This window comes from Mauremys mutica, unplaced genomic scaffold, assembly GCF_020497125.1.
Source record: "Mauremys mutica isolate MM-2020 ecotype Southern unplaced genomic scaffold, ASM2049712v1 Super-Scaffold_277, whole genome shotgun sequence".
NCBI classification, from domain to species: domain Eukaryota; kingdom Metazoa; phylum Chordata; order Testudines; family Geoemydidae; genus Mauremys; species Mauremys mutica.
Window position 1 is genome coordinate 552,907 of NW_025423355.1, and position 18,205 is coordinate 571,111.

General features: G+C 59.2%; 1 protein-coding gene across 7 annotated transcripts in view; it reads left to right on the forward strand.

Moving 5' to 3' along the window:
* The window catches only part of CHD3 (chromodomain helicase DNA binding protein 3), a 63,325-nt gene that overhangs the window by 13,720 nt on the left and 31,400 nt on the right, over positions 1-18,205 (forward strand). For 2 of the 7 annotated variants that reach the window (XM_045001482.1, XM_045001489.1), the window contains exons 2-8: positions 3,044-3,162; positions 3,776-3,949; positions 6,413-6,537; positions 14,320-14,558; positions 15,645-15,775; positions 16,504-16,651; positions 17,833-17,895. In XM_045001482.1, coding sequence (XP_044857417.1) covers positions 3,044-3,162; positions 3,776-3,949; positions 6,413-6,537; positions 14,320-14,558; positions 15,645-15,775; positions 16,504-16,651; positions 17,833-17,895 — 999 coding nt within the window. The remainder of the gene's footprint in view (positions 1-3,043; positions 3,163-3,775; positions 3,950-6,412; positions 6,538-14,319; positions 14,559-15,644; positions 15,776-16,503; positions 16,652-17,832; positions 17,896-18,205) is intronic. The other 5 variants (XM_045001487.1, XM_045001484.1, XM_045001483.1 and 2 more) reach the window with 5 other exon arrangements.

Sequence of the window (18,205 nt, forward strand, 5' to 3'; positions counted from 1 at the left end):
TAAAAACCTCTAAGGAAGGAGATTCCACCACCTCCCTAGGGAACCCATTCCAGTTCTTCACCACCCTCCTAGGGAAATAGTGTTTCCTAATATCCAACCTAGACCTCCCCCTACTGCAACTTGAGACCATTGCTCCTTGTTCTGTCATCTGCCACCCCTGAGAACAGTCTAGATCCATCCTCTTTGGAACCCCCTTCAGGTAGTTGAAAGCAGCTATCAAATCCCCCCTCATTCTTCTCTTCTGCAGTGTAAACAATCCCAGTTCCCTCAGCCTCTCCTCATAAATCCAGCCCCCTAATCATTTTTGTTGCCCTCCGCTGGACTCTTTCCAATTTTTCCACATCCTTCTTGTAGTGTGGGGCCCAAAACTGGACACAGTACTCCAGATGAGGCCTCACCAGTGCCGAATAGAGGGGAATGATCACGTCCCTCGATCTGCCGGCAATGCCCCTACTTATACAGCCCAAAATGCCGTTAGCCTTCTTGGCAACAAGGGCACCCTGCTGACTCATATCCAGCTTCTCGTCCACTGTAACCCCCAGGTCCTTTTCTGCAGATGGTCTAGTTGGCCTCTCTAGGTCTTTTCCAGCCTTACGGTTCTGTGATGCGTTGGGGCTCGGGTCTACCAGGGAGTAGCTTGCGGGTGTCAATTTGCCTGCCAGATCCCGATATTTTTGCCTAGTGTGAAATTGACAACAGGGTGGGGGAGGGGGTGTGAAATGACCAGCCGGGCCGGCCTAGAAACCATATTTTCCCTTTACGCAAGGCCCGAACTCATGTCTGCCGCTGTGTATTTATTATTTTGCAAGAGAAGAGTAGCGGGTAAATATCGGTTTCACCCTAAAAGCCCTAGTAATGGTGCTTTTCCGCAGCTGCATGGGTGAGCAGCATGACCCTAGGGAAGGAATAAATACCAGAACGTAGCTGTCTGCCCTTTGGTGAAATAACAGGGTCCTCGGAGTAAATACCGCATTTAGCCCGGGGGGGAGGTTGGGGCGTATCTCTGCTGCTGGAAATCCGTTGCCAGCTGTGAGGAGGATGAAGATGCAGTCTGACCTGGTGCGGAGACGCCCGTGAAGGCTTGTCAAGGCTCGAAAGTTAATTTGGAGGAAGGGAGGGCGAGAATCTCGCTATTCCCGACGGGGAGGTTTGGTGGAACAGCTGTTCCACTCAGTTTCCCTGTGTAAATAATCCTTAATAGATAACGTGTGACTCCATCCCTAGGACGGGTTGGCACTGGCTTCTCTGTGACTTACGCGGTACTTGAAGGAAACTGTTCGGCCAGGGTGAAATGCCAAAAACCATTCTTCCTGCAGGGATCCTTCCTTCCTGCGGTACAAATGCCATTACGGAAAGAGAACGTTTCCCGGTTCTTCGCTCCTGACGTCAGTCGTTCTCAGCAGCGTGGGCCGGCATTTGCCAACATTTGCAAGGAGCCCAGTAACTTAGTGCAATTAGGACAAGGACGCCGAGCCAATCTCATGCTTCAGGGCTCCGGCCGAGTTGCCTGCAGGGGTCAGGAAGGAATTTTCACCCTGCCGCAATTGGTATCTGGGAGTGGGAGCCACTTTCCCCTGGGGCATCAGAGATCACCAGAGCTGGGACATTGGGCACAGTAGGCCGGTGCTTTGATGTTGTGCGAATAATCCGCTTTCTAGCTGCCTGGCTGGTGCATCTGATTGGCCCTTTTGGCCTTAAACTCTAACTGGACAGGGCAATGGACTGGCATTAGGCCTGGCTCTGCCGCTGACCCGCTGTGCGTCTGGGGGCAAGTCGTTCCCGTACCTGGTGCCTCAGTTTCCCCTTCTCTGCTGCTTTCGATTGTAAGCTCTTTGGGGCGGGGACTTGTCTCTGACGAGGTGTTTGTGCAGCGCCTGGCGCAGCGGGGGCCTTGGTCTCAGCTGGGGCCTGCCGAGGCTTCCGTATTATTGCAAAAAAAAAAATCAACAAGAGTAACATTCCCTCGAAACGCCAGTCGAGCGGATTGGGCGCGTTTGCATAATGAATGGCCAGCCGATGGTTTGGAACCGCGGTGATCCAGCCAGGTTTGGCTCACTAGCCAGCGGAGCTGCGTCCACGTAAAGCTGGTGGGGGAAAGAAATGGAATTGGGGCCCGTTGTTTCGTGGAAGGGCGGTTAGATCATCTAATCTGGCCTGTCCAGCGCGGGCCCGTCCATTTCCCCTTCATTTTACCCTTTCGTACCGTACAAAAACCAGGGCTCACCCGCCGAAACGCAGAGGCCGCTGGTTTAGCACGAAGAAGAGGACGTCGTCTTTTTGCGCAACTGATCTGTGGAACTCCTTGCCAGGGGATGTGGCAAAGACCAAAAATATAACTGGGTTCCCCCGAAAAGTTTGCGGAGGATAGGTTCATTGGTGGCTGTTAGCCAAGAAGGTCCGGGACGCAGCCCCACGCTCGTGGTGACCCTAAACCGTGGGCCTACCCGGAGTTGGGAGTGGTAGAGCGCGGTGGATCACTGCATGATTGTCCTGTACGCTCCCCCTAGATTAGTCGTGGCGTGGCCTGACCCAGTCTGCCAGCCTTCAGGATTGCGCGGGAGAGAATGAATGGGGAGCTAACGTTGACGCCGGCCGCGAGATTCCCTCGGTTCAGACAGTTCACCCGCGGCGCTTTGCCCGGCCGTTCGCCTCCGAGGTCCCCGCGCTTCCTCGACGTGACGGCTTCGAGCGGCGGCTGCGAAACGCGACGAGCCGGGCTCTGAGCCCAGTTCCTCGGGGGGGGGGGGGGCCTGTCAGCCGGGCCCGGCAGCCGAAGCAGGCGGTGGAGAACAGATGGCAGCTCCAGGCCCGCGGGACGGCGCGGCCGTCGGCAGGGTCTCGCGGCTTCTTAGCACCTGGGCCCCGGCTGCTCCGGGGCGAGGATCCTTGGCGGGGCGGATTGCAGGGGAGGGCGAAGAGGGAGCCGGGTGGGGGGTGAACCAGACGCGCAGAATCCTGGGGCCTGAGCGGACGCTCCCCGGTGCCGAGCGGATGCCCCATGCGTGACTTATTTCTCTTTTCTCTCCCCCCGCCGGCTCTGTAGATGAAGACGATGGGGATCTCAGGAACCTGGAGAGCGCCCTGGGGGTCAAGAAAAAGAAAAGGGGCCCCCGCAAGCAGAAGGAAAACAAGCCAGGGAAGCCCCGGAAGCGCAAAAAATTGGTAAGCCGCCCGTCTGCCGGGCTGCCGACGTTTCGGGGGCGGGGCGTGGGTGTGTGATCTCAGACGGGGAGGGGGCGCCGGGGGCGAGGGTGGGGTGGGTTGATCTTGGACGGGGAGGGGAATCGATGCCCTTTTGGAGCTCGGCGGGCGTCGGGGGGGCCGATCCTGCCGCCGAGCTGTGTTTGTCGGCCCTGCCCGTCTCCTCAGCCCGGGAAGGCTGAAACCCCGCGCCCAGAGTCTGTTCGGCCTCTTTATTGGGGGCAGCATGTCTTGGTGGTGCAGGATCCCTATTCCCAGCTCTGGGTAAACCTAGAGCAAATCGCTCCCTCCGCCGCCCCACCGTGCCTCGGTTTCCCCATCTGCAAATTGATGCCGACCTCCTTTGTGAAACGCTTTGAGAGCTGCTCATGAAACGCGTAACAGCCAGGGCAGCTGAGAGATTCCCCCTCAAATCGTCCCAGCCAGTTTGACCAGAGCCGCCAGACAAACCTCCTCCCCCCCCAAATCGTCCCAGCCAGTTCGACCGGGATGGACATCCGCCCCTGTCCCCCGCTGGGAGCCGTTGTGCTGGCAGGTTGTTCCCTCGCCCGCGACCTCCCTCTCGCCCCCTCAGGTGAGCGAGGATGAATTTGAGTCGGACCGGGAGGAGTTCCGGGAGAAGTCGGAGAGCGGGAGCAGCGACTACGGCGGGGTGGCCAAGAAGAAGCGGCGGAAGCACCGGGAGAAGAAGGAGAGAAAGACCAAACGCCGGAAAAAGGTGGATGGTGATGCAGGCCAGAAAGTAAAGGTACAGAGCGGCGATCCGCCACCCGCTGCTGGCCGAGCTCTCTGAGGTGAAACCCGCCCCGGTGGCCCTCTGCATGTGTAGGGGAAATCATCGCCCAGCTCCCTCGGGTTGTGGCTCGAAATTCCCATACAGCATAAAGCCAGATGGGGCCACCAGGTTTCATAGAAGATCAGGGTTGGAAGGGATCTCAGGAGGTATCTAGTCCACCCCCCCCCCCGCTCAACATAGGACCAATCCCCAGACAGATTTTTGCCCCTGATCCCTAAATGGCCCCCTCAAGGATTGAACTTGCAACCTTGGGTTTAGCAGGCTAATGCTCAAACCACTGAGCCATCCCTGTCCCTAATCCAGCCTAACCTCCTGGCCAGTCACCCCTCAGCTGAGCCCAAAGACCTAACCATCTCTGGAGACTAACCCGGCAGAGACCGAGATACCCCCACTGCCTGATTTCCCTGCCCTGGCGGGGGATTGACGATGTGCCCGGAGGATCCCAACAGGCAGGCCGCCCCCAAACCCGACTCTTGCTTTTTGGCTAATGTTTGGGAAGGGCACAAGGGACATCAGGTGCATAAACTCTGGTAGGCCCTTCCGCGATTCCAAAGCACCTGCTCTTTCTCAAGATAATCCCACTGGGTCCACCCTGTTGGCGCAGTTTCCCTCCTCCCTGTTGTTTCTAAGCCGAGTTTGCCCGGGACAGGAATCGCCCCTGTCCGAAGTGCTCTGGGACTGCCGTTCTGTTGGAGAAGGCGCAGGGCAAACGGATGGCATTGGGAAATTCCAAATTTTTCACCAGCAAAATGTTGCGGTTTGGGTGAGAATTTTCCTTTCGAAACCACCTTTTTTTTTTTTCGTTTTAATTGAAAATAGTTTGTTCCGATTTTCAGCTTTGGGATTTTGGGGGGTTTCCTTCTTTCACCTTTTGATTAACCACCTCCCTGCTCCCCAAAACGGGAAATCTGAAAATGGAAAACGGCAACGTTTTGTAGTTGGGACCTAGGACAGGCAGGGAACCCGAGTCCCCAAGTTCGTGTCGGCTACGGCAGGCCCCCGATCAGACACTGGGCCTTCAGACTCATTCAGCTGTCTCCCTTGGCACTGGGAGGCCGTTCCTGACCCTTCCTTCCTCTGATGGGTAGAATTCTGCCTCGGTGCTCCAGCCTCGGTTAATCTCCATCTGATCTGCCAAAAAATGAAGTGAAATTTCTCATTTTGATTTTCCCGACTTGGGAGAAATGAAGCATTTAGTCAGTTTTGACCAAAATCACAAATCCCAGTGGGAAGTTTTTCGTGTGGAAAAAATCGGGAGTGTTTGAAAAATATAGATTCAGCGGCACCAAAACATTTAACAAATTTGCGTCCGTTTTGCCAAAAGTTTTGGTCCCCAAGTGAAGTAACAAACAAAAAACCCCTGGTGGGGGCGGAAATGCTGAAAAATTCGAACTGTTTCTAAACGACTTTTCATCTAATACACCTCTAGCCCGATATAACGCGACCCGATATAACACAAATCTGATATAACACGGTAAAGCAGCGCTCCGGAGGGCGGGGCTGCGCACTCCGGCGGATCAAAGCAAGTTTGATATAACGCGGTTTCACCTATAACGTGGTAAGATTTTTTTGGCTCCCGAGGACAGCGTTATATCGGGGTCGAGGTGTAATTTCATTGAACCAAAACGGTAACTAGTGCTCAAAACCGAAATGAAACATTTTGATGTTTTCAGTTGAAAGTGATTTTCTATTTCTTCCTTTCCTGTTGTTTTACTCTGAAAAAAATCGAAAATGTTTTGGGGGGAAAAAAAAAGTTTGCAGACGAAACGTTTGATGTTTGTTTTCTTCGAAACAACTTCCGAAATTTCCCTTCATTTTATTTAAAAAAAAAAAAAAGAAACCCGATCGAAATCGAAACCAATCATTTCATTTCCGGGCGAGCAAAAAGTTGCATTCGACCCCAAACCGTTGGGTGTTGTGTTTTGGTTTTTTTTTGGAGATGCCGAGTATTTTGAAAAACGATATTTTTGCTCCGAGCCCATCGTGGTTCTCCCGTTCCCCTGATTTGTCGCACTTGCCCATGAACCGGAAAACTGAGAAAGTTCTTGTTGGGCGTAGTGTGTGGTTGGCCATTCGCTAGACAGGAGGCCGTGCCGCATGAATTGGTAGAACCTTCTGGCCGTGAACGCTATCGCTCGATTTTGCCCGCTCCCTTTTGCTGCGGATTACTGGATCCTTGGCAATTCAGTGTGGACGCTCCATTATATCCCGTCTCTAGCAAGGACGTAGGAGCGTGGTAGATCTCTCAGCACTAGAGTCTTTAGGATGCATCCGTGGTGGTCCCTCAGGCTTCCTCTCCATGCGCCTATCCTGGGAAGCCTCCCACCGGGAGGGCAGGGGTGTATCCTCCCCTTTGGAGAGGATCCCCGGCGACACCCCCCCAGCTGGCTAATGGGGAGCATTTGGCTTGCTCAGCAGGTAGAGCAGAAATCCTCGGCCCAGCTGCTCATGACCTGGGGGCTGGAAGACGTGGACCATGTGTTCTCCGAGGAGGATTATCACACGCTCACCAACTACAAAGCCTTCAGCCAGTTCATGAGGTAAGGTCCTGGCGGCTGCGGGTGTCCCATTGAATCAGGCCGTAGGCTGGAGAGTGGGTGGCAGCTAGGAGTCAGCACGTGCCCCTGGCCGGTCATGTGACCTCAGGTGGGTCCCCTCCCCTCTCTGGGTCTCCGTCTCCCCTCCCGCCCGTTCGGTGGGGCAGGTGGAGGCACAACGGGACAACGGCACAACGGGGCCCCGATCTCGGTCGGGGCAGGGTGGGGGTTCTGGGCTGGGCCCGGCGCGACGGGGCCCCGATCTCGGTCGGGGCAGGGTGGGGGTTCTGTGCCGCGCTGAGCTCATGAGCTCGTTAGTAGTGCCTAATAGGGGTGCATGGAGCTGCTCTAGAGCGTCTCTGTTCAGGTCTGCCTGCCCTGTGGCTGGGGAGGCGGAGGATGAAAAGGCTCCCCCGATCCCTAAAATCTGCCCCCCTGCTGCTGATCACGTCCCTGGACCAAGCCGTCGCCGTCTCCCTCTGCCCCCGCCCCCTTGGCTGCAGATCCTGAAGCGGGAGGAGGAAGTGGATCCGGTCCCAGCTCCCCCAGCGCTCGGAAGCACCAGGTGTTCGGGGAGAAGGAACCCCAAGAAGACCGGTAACGTGCGTCAGTGGGGCCAGGGCTGATTGACACCAGTTGGGATCTGGCCCCATTGACTCCAATGGAGAGACGCCCATTGACACCAGCTGGGGTCTGGCCCCATTGACTCCAATGGAGAGACGCCCATTGATACCAGCTGGGGTCTGGCCCCGTTGACTCCAATGGAGAGACGCCCATTTACACCAGCTGGGATCTGGCCCCATTGACTGCAACAGAGAGATGCCCATTGACACCAGCTGGGGTCTGGCCCCATTGACTCCAATGGAGAGACACCCATTGACACTGGCTGGGATCTGGTCCCATTGACTCCAATGGAGAGACACCCATTGACACCAGCTGGGATCTGGCCCCATTGACTCCAATGGAGAGACACCCATTGACACCAGCTGGGATCTGGCCCCATTGACTCCAATGGAGAGACGCCCATTGACACCGGCTGGGGATCCGGCCCCATTGACTTCAGTGGAGAGACGCCCATTGACACCAGCCGGGATCTGGCCCCATTGACTCCAATGGAGAGACGCCCATTGACACCAGCTGGGGTCTGGCCCCATTGACTTCAATGGAGAGACGCCCATTGACACCAGCTGGAGTCTGGCCCCATTGACTCCAATGGAGAGACGCCCATTGACGCCAGCCGGGATCTGGCCCCATTGACTCCAATGGAGAGACGCCCATTGACGCCAGCCGGGATCCGGCCCCATTGACTCCAATGGAGAGATGCCCATTGACACCGGCTGGGGATCCGGCCCCATTGACTCCAGTGGAGAGACGCCCATTGACACCAGCCGGGATCTGGCCCCATTGACTCCAATGGAGAGACACCCATTGACACCAGCCGGGATCTGGCCCCATTGACTCCAATGGAGAGACGCCCATTGACACCGGCTGGGATCTGGCCCCATTGACTCCGATGGAGAGACACCCATTGACCCCAGCTGGGGATCCGGCTCCATTGACACCAATGGAGAGACGCCCATTGACACTAGCTGGGATCTGGCCCCATTGACTCCAATGGAGAGACGCCCATTGACACCAGCTGGGATCCGTCCCCATTGACTCCAATGGAGAGACGCCCATTGACACCGGCTGGGGATCCGGCCCCATTGACTCCAGTGGAGAGACGCCCATTGACACCAGCCGGGATCTGGCCCCATTGACTCCAATGGAGAGACGCCCATTGACACCAGCTGGAGTCTGGCCCCATTGACTCCAATGGAGAGACGCCCATTGACACCGGCTGGGATCTGGCCCCATTGACTCCAATGGAGAGACGCCCATTGACACCGGCTGGGATCTGGCCCCATTGACTCCAATGGAGAGACGCCCATTGACACCGGCTGGGATCTGGCCCCATTGACTCCAATGGAGAGATGCCCATTGACACCAGCTGGGGATCCGGCTCCATTGACTCCAAAGGAGAGACGCCCATTGACACCAGCTGGGGTCTTTCCTCTGCTGAGCCCCGTCACTCTCCAGCCCGCTGTGCTGGGCCCGGAGGCGGGTCAGCCAGGAGACACGGGCTCTGCCATGCCGTCATTACCCCGCTGACGCCCCAGCAGCCTGCCCCCGTCATGCCTGACTCAGCTGGTGTGGGAGCCCGGAGCTCCGTGCGGACCTGGGCTGAGCGCCCGCTGGCGGAGCCCCAAGGAGCCCGGGAGAACGCCGTGGGTAGCGGCCAGCGGGGCTGGCAGGGCTCGAGGGAGTTTGTGTCAAACACCCAGGGGGCCGGAGTCAGATCCTAGTCTTGCCAGGGAGGATCTGCGGCCAAGAAGGCTTCCTTGCTGCCTGGCAAGCGGAGAGCGCGGCCTGCAGCCGTCCTGGCCGCGGAGAGCGAACGCCTCCAGCCCTCCCAGAAAACCCGAGCCAGCGCCAAGTCTCTGCAAGTGGAATTCCAGGCCCGGAGCGACGGGAGCCGTGCCGGCTGCCAGCAGGTTCCCGGGAGGAATTAAAGGCGTCGGTAGTCACCTAATTAGCCCTTGGATCTGGTTTCCCGAAGAGCAGCGGCGCTCAGCCTGGAGCCGACTTCTCGGTGTTTTCCATCGGCGGGTCTCCCCTCCGCAGGCCTTTGGAGCGAGCTGGGTGTCTATCGGCTCCTTTCAGCTGTGCCGCTTTCGTCCCTCCCCCGGGCCCAGGGATCGGAGGAGCAGCCCTGGGATAGCGTCTGAGTAGATGGTTGCAGGGATCCCGATGGGCTTTTGGAGCGACCATCTCTGCATCCGGGATGGGGTTTTTTTTTGAGGGGGGAGTGACACCACCGAAATGGCTCCCCCGCCGGCGGTCGCGTTTCACCAGCCCCGTTCTTTGCACCCTGCGTCCTTCGCGCCGCTGAGGAAGGGACCCGGTCGGATCCACTTCAGAGGAGGATTGGCTGAGGCTCCGACTACTGGGGACCACCCCACAGCCTCCCACTCCCAGCCAGGGGTGGGAGGCCGCATAGGCTGGGAGGTAGGAGATCTGGGTTCTGTCCATCTCCGTGCCTCGGTTTCCCTCTTTGTAAAACAGGGATAATATTCGTCCTGCTCCTTTGCAAAGGACCCCCACCACTCAAGATGGAAAAATCCTGCTGGGACTGTTTGCCTCTAGGGCCTGAACCAGAATATCCCACATGCGGTGGCCTTTTTCCCTACTCCCGGAGGCTGTAGCTGGACTGGCAGCGCCACCTGGTGTCTGATTTGCCAAATCAGCTCTTGCCGTGAGTTGGCTGGAAGGGATCTCGAGAGGTCTGGCCTCCACTGTGGGTGGACATGCAGATCAGTGGGTTCCTGTCCTTTTTATAACAACCGTGTTACGGCTTTGAAGACTGCAGCCGAATCCCCCCTCAGCCTTCTCTGCCCGACACCTTTCCAGACTATGGTGTCCCTTGCAGGAATCTGATCTGCCAAGTTTCACCTCACTTAAAAACGACTCGCGTACAAAATCCGACGTAAACATACCAGAGTGTCACAGCGCACGACGACTGAAAACGTGCTTACGATCTCATTTTCACCGTATCGTTATAAACGACGTCGGTTGGAATATAGATATCGTGCATATAGTCTATAGAGCGGTATATATAAAGGCGCCATCGTATGACATTTCCGTTCGTACTGACGTCGCTTGTGCTTTTTATGAATAAAGCCCTGCAAATCTGCGGTTGTTCACTTTATATCCGCAGGCTGTGTTTGTGAATCATAGAATATCACGGTTGGAAGGGACCTCAGGAGGTATCTAGTCCAACCCCCTGCTCAAAGCAGGACCAACCCCCAACTAAATCATCCCAGCCAGGGCTTTGCCAAGCTTGACCTTAAAAACCTCTAAGGAAGGAGATTCCACCACCTCCCTAGGGAACCCATTCCAGTGCTTCACCACCCTCCTAGGGAAATGGTGTTTCCTAAGATCCAACCTAGACCTGCCCCACTGCAACTTGAGACCATTGCTCCTTGTTCTGTCACCTGCCACCACTGAGACCAGCCGAGCTCCATCCTCTTTGGACCCCCCTTCAGGTAGTTGAAAGCAGCGATCAAATCCCCCCTCACTCTTCTCTTCTGCAGACTAAACAAGCCCAGTTCCCACAGCCTCTCCTCGTAAGTCATGTGCTCCAGCCCCCTGATCATTTTCGTTGCCCTCCGCTGGACTCTCTCCAATTTGTCCACATCCCTTCTGTAGTGGGGGAACCAAAACGGGACGCAGTCCTCCAGCCTGGCAGCGTGGAACAGTCGCCGTGTAACGATCCCTCGGCGTGAGCTGTCGAAACGGGGCGCGCCTCAGAACTGATCCTTTGTAAACAGGATTGTGCCATAGTTCTAACCGGAACCCTAGACGGGGTCTCGGGCGCTCACCCGGTCCAGCACTCATGGCGGGAGGAAGTATTGTGTAGACCATCCCTGACGGGTGTTTGTCTCACGAGGAGGGGGACTACAGATGATGCGTGTGCTACAGCGCAAAAAATGTGTCACAAAGAGAGGGGGGTGTTGCCCCTCTTAAAACCCAGATGGTGGTTTCCGTTCCAGATGGAGGAGGAATGAATGATAGAAGGTGCCGTCCTGTTCGTTTACCATGAATATCCCTCAACTCACAGTCTTAAATTTTAAATCAGGATGGGATTTCCCCCCCCCCCCCCGAGATCTATTCCAGTTCAAACAGGAAGTCCGGTGGCGTGTGTTATGCGGGACATCAGGTGATCTCAGTGGTCCCGTCTGGCCTTGGAATCTCTAAGCCCGCCTTTCTAGCCAGCCCTGTGGCCGGCCCAAGGAGCTCTGTCCCTTGGCCTCCTCCTAGGACGTGGCTGCATGGTCTAGTGGGTAGGTTGCTGGACCGGGAAGTCACGGGACCTGGGTTCTTTAGGGGGGAGGGATAGCTCCGTGGTTTGAGCATTGGCCTGCCAAACGTGGGGTTGTGAGTTCAATCTTTGAGGGGGCCAGTTAGGGAGCTGGGGCAAAACTCTGTCTTGGGATTGGTCCCCCCTTGAGCAAGGGGTTGGACTAGATACCTCCTGAGGTCCCTTCCAACCCTGATATTCTATGCCTATGTCATGCTCTCTCTCCCACACACACTGCAACCAAATCAATCCCATGGAAACACCCTTAGCTGTTGCGTGCACTGCTTTGGGCGTTGGCTTCCTGTTGTTTCAACTCTCGCTGCACAGCGGGATATTTAATTGCTCCTTCGGTTTAGCCCTATGAGCCTTGACGTTGGCCAGTATTGCATGCTTCAGATGCAATAAAACCACGATTAGAAAATACCTGCCCAGAAGGGAAATTTCATCCTCTCTTTTTGTGTTTATGCTCTTTCTCCTGTCTGATGAGATCGTATAAATGTCTTAGTGTGGGCAACAGGGATTGAACCTGGGACTTCTGCATCGAACACCATGACCCATGCTGTAGCAACACCTCAGCCTCTCTCTGTATCCCACTACAGCGGGACAGAGCACCGCACTGACTGGGTGTGGGCCGTCCATCTAAACGAAACCTTTGCGCTCCTGTGGAATTTCGGGTCATTTCTTTTCCCTTGATGCGAACGATTCGGTGAAACCGACACCAATTCACAAAATGTTCGTCGGTGACGCCAAACCCGTGGCCGGGCGGGGGAGAGAGGCTTTTTGGCTGAAAATTTTTGCCCAGCGTTCATCTAAGGGCCCCTCCTATTCCAAGGAAGTTTGGAGAGATGTCAATGTTTTATCTGATAGCTGACCCATCTCTCTAGTGGGGCTTCACATATGACTACGGCTCCATTATCTCTGACTAATGTGCTTCGCGCCACTTAACTAGTGCATTAGGAGGCAGGGTGGTAAATTATTCAGACTCAAGGACGGTTGTCAACGTCGAAGAACAAAGAACATCCTTCTTCCCTGTTCGGCCAGGCACTGAACAGACACACCCGCCCGCCCCGGTGACCGAGATCAGGGTCCCTGGGGTGCAGGGTGCTGCACAGACGCGTAGCGAGAGAGAACCGTCTCTGACCCAAAGTGCTTCCAACCTAAGTAGGCAAAACAATGGGGTGGGAGGGGAAACCGAGGCACCGAGCGGGGCAGGGATTCTCTCGAAGTCGCAGAGCTGGGACAGGACCCAGGCGTCCCGCGTCCCAATCGGTCCCCCGTGCACTGGTCCCCGCCGCCTTCGTTCGTGACCTGGCCCCGTCGGGTTCCCACCGCGATTTGGGGCGTCTGGGTTCTGTCGCGATACAGCTCCACAGCCGAGGCGACGGTTTGCTAACCGCCAAGCTCCGGCGGCTTGCAGTGGGTCTCCCCGACTGGGAATTTGGAGGTCTGGGGGTGGCTGACCCCTGGGACCTTTCTCCGGGCCTGTTTCCAGGAGGAACGATGAGCAGTAGCCTGCACTGGTGCAGATGAGTATCGGTGCAGGCTCTGGCTGCCTCTTTAACTTTATGGACACAGAAATATGCTTCTGATCCTAAACTCTTAGCACCCTTGGGTGCTGTTTTGCTGGCGAGTGACCGGAAACGCCGAACTTGCGAGGCCAGGGAGGAAAGAGATGCGCTCGCTCGGATCACGGATTATTCCACGCGGGGGATCGCGGTTACTCAACCGGCTGCGGCACTGCGCTTGGTGCCGGGTGCTGGGTTAGCCCGATGGTCTGGTCTCGCCCGCCGGGGCGGTGGAATCTGCCCCGGTGATTCCTGCCTTTAGCCCGAGAGGCGTGGTTGAACTGCAGGGGGCCTTTCCGAAAGAAAACCCGGCTTGATTTAAAGGCGATGCCGAGCAACGTCGGACAACAGCGGCCTAAAGCCGCTGTAGGGTCAGACGCTGCTTCCTTTGATGCCGGTGGAAATCCGGAACGTCTCCCTTGGCTTCAGGGCAGCCGCTGGCCGATTGATGCCGGGGTAACGGAGGGAGAGGAATTTAACGCTCCGGGCGTGTGTCTCCTCTGGCCCTGCCGTGAATCGGGGGCGCTCCCAAATTGCAACTTTCCTTCCGAGAGCAAAACCCAAAGTCTGGTGCGTTGGTGGCTGCCTGGAAAACTCCCTCGCTTCCCGCCGAAGGCCTGAGTCTGCAGAGAGCCTGAAACCCAAAGCGGCGTTGGGGTGCGAACTGCCCCTAACGTGACTGATGCAGCCACATCTGCCTGAGAGGGTGGCGCTGGGGGGGAGGGAGCTGCCTGGAGGTTAGCTAACTCCCGTGGCTGGGACGGCGTCGGCGCCGACTCCGTGGGTGCGCCGGGTCTGCAGCACCCACGGGAAAGAAAATAGCGCCGGCAGCCTGGCCGACCAGCTCCTCTGCCTCCCAGCTGCCGGTGATCCGCTGTTCGGCAGCGTGCGGGAGGTGCCGGATTGGGAGCAGGGAGAGGCGGGGCGGGGGCTTGGGCAATAGGTGGAGCCGGGGGTGGCAGAGCAGAGGCGGGGGAGGACGCGGGAAGAGGTGGGGATGGAAGAGGTGTGGGGGGGTTGGTGGAAAGGGAGCGGGGCCTGGGGCAGACCAGGGGCGGGAAGAGGCAGAGAGGGGGCGGGAAGTGGCGGGGCGGGGGCAGGAAGGGGGGGAGGGGAGGGGAGGGGAGGGGCGGAGGGGGGGGTGGGAAGGAGCAGGGGTCGAGCACCCCCCGGGAACTCTGGGCACGGCAGTGGGGTGACCCGTGCCGCTGCTCGCCGCAGGCCGCCGGCGGGGGGGCGGGAGGGGGGACGCACTCTGCTCCCAACGGCCCGGCCGGCGCCGCGCTCACCCCCCCCCCGGTTTTGTCTCGTGCCGCGCAGGCCGCTCATTGCCAAGAAGAACCCCAAGATCCCCATGTCCAAGATGATGACCATCCTGGGCGCCAAGTGGCGGGAGTTCAGCGCCAACAACCCCTTCAAGGGCTCGGCGGCGGCCGTGGCGGCGGCGGCTGCGGCGGCGGCGGCGGCCGTGGCCGAGCAGGTGTCGGCCGCCGTCTCGGCCGTGGCTGCCGAGCCGCAGCCCCCTCCCGTCCGCAAAGCCAAAACCAAAGAAGGCAAAGGTGAGTCGCCCGAGCTCCCATCCCGCTTGGAGGGGGGGTTGGACTACATCTCCCATGATGCACCAGGGCCAGGGGCTATGACGATGCCCGGCTTCTCCTCCCGCAAGACCGTGGGGGAGCATGATGGGGGATGTAGTCCCACCGGGGACCCCGGACTAGAGAGGGGAAGGGGCGCATGACGCACCCACCACTACAATACCCAGGATGCTGCCTGGCCTGGTATGCCCATGGTGCACCCCGGCTCTAAGACCATGGTGCATCATGGGATATGTAGTCTGACCAGGCGCCTTGGGCTATAGAGGACAATAGCTGTGTGGGGCATCCGGAACTACAATTCCCATGATGCATCAGGGCTGGGAGAGGCAAGGCCCTGTGTCAGCAGGGGGGGCTGGGGGCCAGGACTCCGGGGTTCTCTCCCCAGCTATGGGATGGGAGTGGGGGCTGGTGGGTTAGAGCAGGGGGGCTGGGAGCCAGGACTCCTGGGTTCTCTCCCCGGCTCTGGGAGGGCAGTGGGGGCTGGTGGGTTAGAGCAGGGGGGCTGGGAGCCAGGACTCCTGGGTTCTCTCCCCAGCTCTGGGAGGGGAGTGGGGGCTGGTGGGTTAGAGCAGTGGGGCTGGGAGCCAGGACTCCTGGGTTCTCTCCCCGGCTCTGGGAGGGCAGTGGGGGCTGGTGGGTTAGAGCAGGGGGGGGGCTGGGAGCCCGGACTCCTGGGTTCTCTCCCCGGCTCTGGGAGGTGAGTTGGGGGCTGGTGGGTTACAGCAGGGGGGGCTGGGAGCCAGGACACCTGGGTTCTCTCCCCGGCTCTGGGAGGTGAGTTGGGGGCTGGTGGGTTAGAGCAGGGGGGCTGGGAGCCAGGACTCCTGGGTTCTCTCCCCGGCTCTGGGAGGGGAGTGGGGGCTGGTGGGTTAGAACGGGGCGGCTGGGAGCCCGGACTCCTGGGTTCAACCCCCAGCTGCCTGCATTGTGACCTAGGGCCCGGCCCTTCCCCGTGCCTCAGTTTCCCCTTCTGGGGCAGGAGGCCGGCCACGTGCCTGTCCAGGAGGTGGGTTTGGCGCCTTCGCTCCATCTCGCTTTCTTTGACCAAAGGGCCGGGTCACAAACGGCGCAGCAAGAGCCCCCGCGTGCCGGAGCTGAAGAGGAAGATGAAAGGGAAGCGGATGGCTCCGCTGAAGATCAAGCTGGGCATGATCGGGGGGAAGCGGAAGAAAAGCACCTCGGTAAGCCACGCCCCTTCCCGGCCCCCCGCCCTGGGGGCCGTGGGCGCGGGGGGGAGCCGGGGGTGGGGGCTGGGAGGTCACCCCGGCTCCCCAAGTCTCACGAAAGCCGGTGGGTTTTTCACCCGCTCGTCGCGAGGACCCTCCAGGTCTCCGCTTTGGCTGCTTGGTTTGGCCCCCGCGTGGGCTGTGAAAATCCCTCCCCGGCTTCGTGGTTATTCTGCACAGGCTCCCGGCTTCTGAAAACCGAGCCCACGGGACTGGAAGCGCCGGATTGGGGGGGGGCTCAGAAATGGGCCGTGCGGGGAGAGGGTCTTTCTCCGCTGCGGTTTTGAGTCAGTCGACCCGGGCTCTGAAACCGGGGGGCGGGTTTTTCACGGCGGTGTGGGCCGTACCGTGGCGTCCCCGAGCCAGGCGGGACTCTGGGGGCCGCGTCTCTCCGCTCCCGGCGCGCTGTCACCGGGGCAAGAAGCCCGCTCGGCTTCGGTGCTTCCTGCAGCCACGCCGCCGGCACGACCCGCTGCCCGGCCCTCCCGGCTGGGGGAAACTGAGGCACGGACACGCCGCCGTCAGACGCAGCTTTCAGAGCGTTCCCAGGCGAGCGCTGACCCGGGAGACTGGGAAAAGCCTCCTTGGGGCGAAGAGCGACCCACCTGCCCCCCGCCCTTTCCCCCCCCGTTTGCGCCTCTGGCCGAGCCCCTCCTAACGAGGGCCGCTCTGGTTATGTGCAGCATGTGTTTCAGAGCGACGAGGTGGGCGAGATGGAGGAGGAGTCGGACGTGGACAACTCCAGCGTCCACAGCTCCTCGGTGCGGTCCGACAGCTCGGGCCGGGTCAGGAAACTCAAGCGGGGCCGGCCCGGCCGGAAACGGAAGAAGGGTGAGCGTGGCCCCGGCAGCTGGGCGGGAGGAGCTTTCAGGCCAGGGGCGGGGCTTCTGGGGGCGGGAGGGGCTTTTGTAAAGGGGCGGGGCTTCTGTAGGCGGGAGGAGCTTTTGTAAAGGGGCGGGGCTTCTTGGGGTGGGAGGAGCTTTTGTAAAGGGGCGGGGCTTCTCGGGGTGGGAGGAGCTTTTGTAAAGGGGCGGGGCTTTTGGGGGGTGGGAGGGGCTTTTGTAAAGGGGAGGGGCTTCTGAGGTGGGAGGGGCTTTTGTTAATGGGGCGGGGCTTCTTGGGGTGGGAGGATCTTTTGTAAAGGGGGCGGGAGGAGCTTTTGTAAAGGGGCGTGGCTTATCGGGGTGGGAGGAGCTTTCGTAAAGGGGCGGGGCTTCTTGGGGTGGGAGAGGCTTTTGTAAAGGGGCAGGGGTTCTCGGGGTGGGAGGAGCTTTTGTAAAGGGGCGGGGCTTCTCGGGGTGGGAGGAGCTTTTGTAAAGGGGCGGGGCTTCTCGGGGTGGGAGGAGCTTTTGTAAAGGGGTGGGGCTTCTTGGAGTGGGAGGAGCTTTTCCCCAGGGGGCGGTGCAGATATGGCCATTGAAATGACTGAAATTGATTGAGAGGTGCTCCAGCTGTCGCCGGCTTGCAGCAGAGGGGCTTGTAGTGTACCAGACCAGGCTAGCTGGGCCCGGGGGTCGGAGCCGGCGCGCCAGGGGGTGAGCCGGGGTACTGGGCTAGTTAGGCCCAGGGGTCGGAGCCAGCGCGCCAGGGGGAGAGCCGGGAGACCGGGCTAGATGGTCTGACCCCGGGGCCGCAGTCCCTAAGATGTAGCTCGCCCCGGCGTGTCCAAAAAGGTCCCGGTAGCTTGCAGCTGTGATCTGCGCAGTGTTCAAATACTTGACATGTGTCAGTCCAGGACCCCAAGGGAGGCGAGCTGGGATGTCGGCCATTCACTTCCATGCTTCAGGGCATGAGCTTGCTGAGGGGGTCAGGTAGCATCTTCCGGCACGCCTTAAAACGGACAGGCCCCTGCCCCGTTCCCCGCCCCCCTGTGCCAGCCAGTCCCCGCCCTGGGGCCGGAGGGGAGCCGGCGCCCCCAAGAGGGGACAGGCCCCTGCCCCATTCCCCGCCCCCCTGAGCCAGCCTGGGGGGGGACGCCAGTGATGCAGTCTCCGATTGTTCTTGTGTTACAGCGATCTCCGCAATCCCAATCCAGGATCGGGGGCCCGTGGTGCTGGGCGCCGCGCAGATGCATGGTGAGAGGCTGCCCCCCCGCCCTGACGGCCTGTTCCGAGGCCGGGGAGGGATCGTGGTATCTCGTCTGACCTCCTGGGGGACGCGTCCGTGAAGGAATTTGAGTGGTTGCACCAGAGCGTCTCCACTCCCTATAATAACAGACTTTAACGCTTACCGAGCGCTTTCCAACAGCAGATCTCAAAGTGCTCGCCACAGGAGATCGGGGTCATTAGGTCCATTTAGAGAAAGGGAAACTGAGGCACGAGGCGGCAAATTGCCCAGTGCCAAGCTGGGCACAGAACCCAGGTCTCCTGTGTCCCGGTTCAGTGG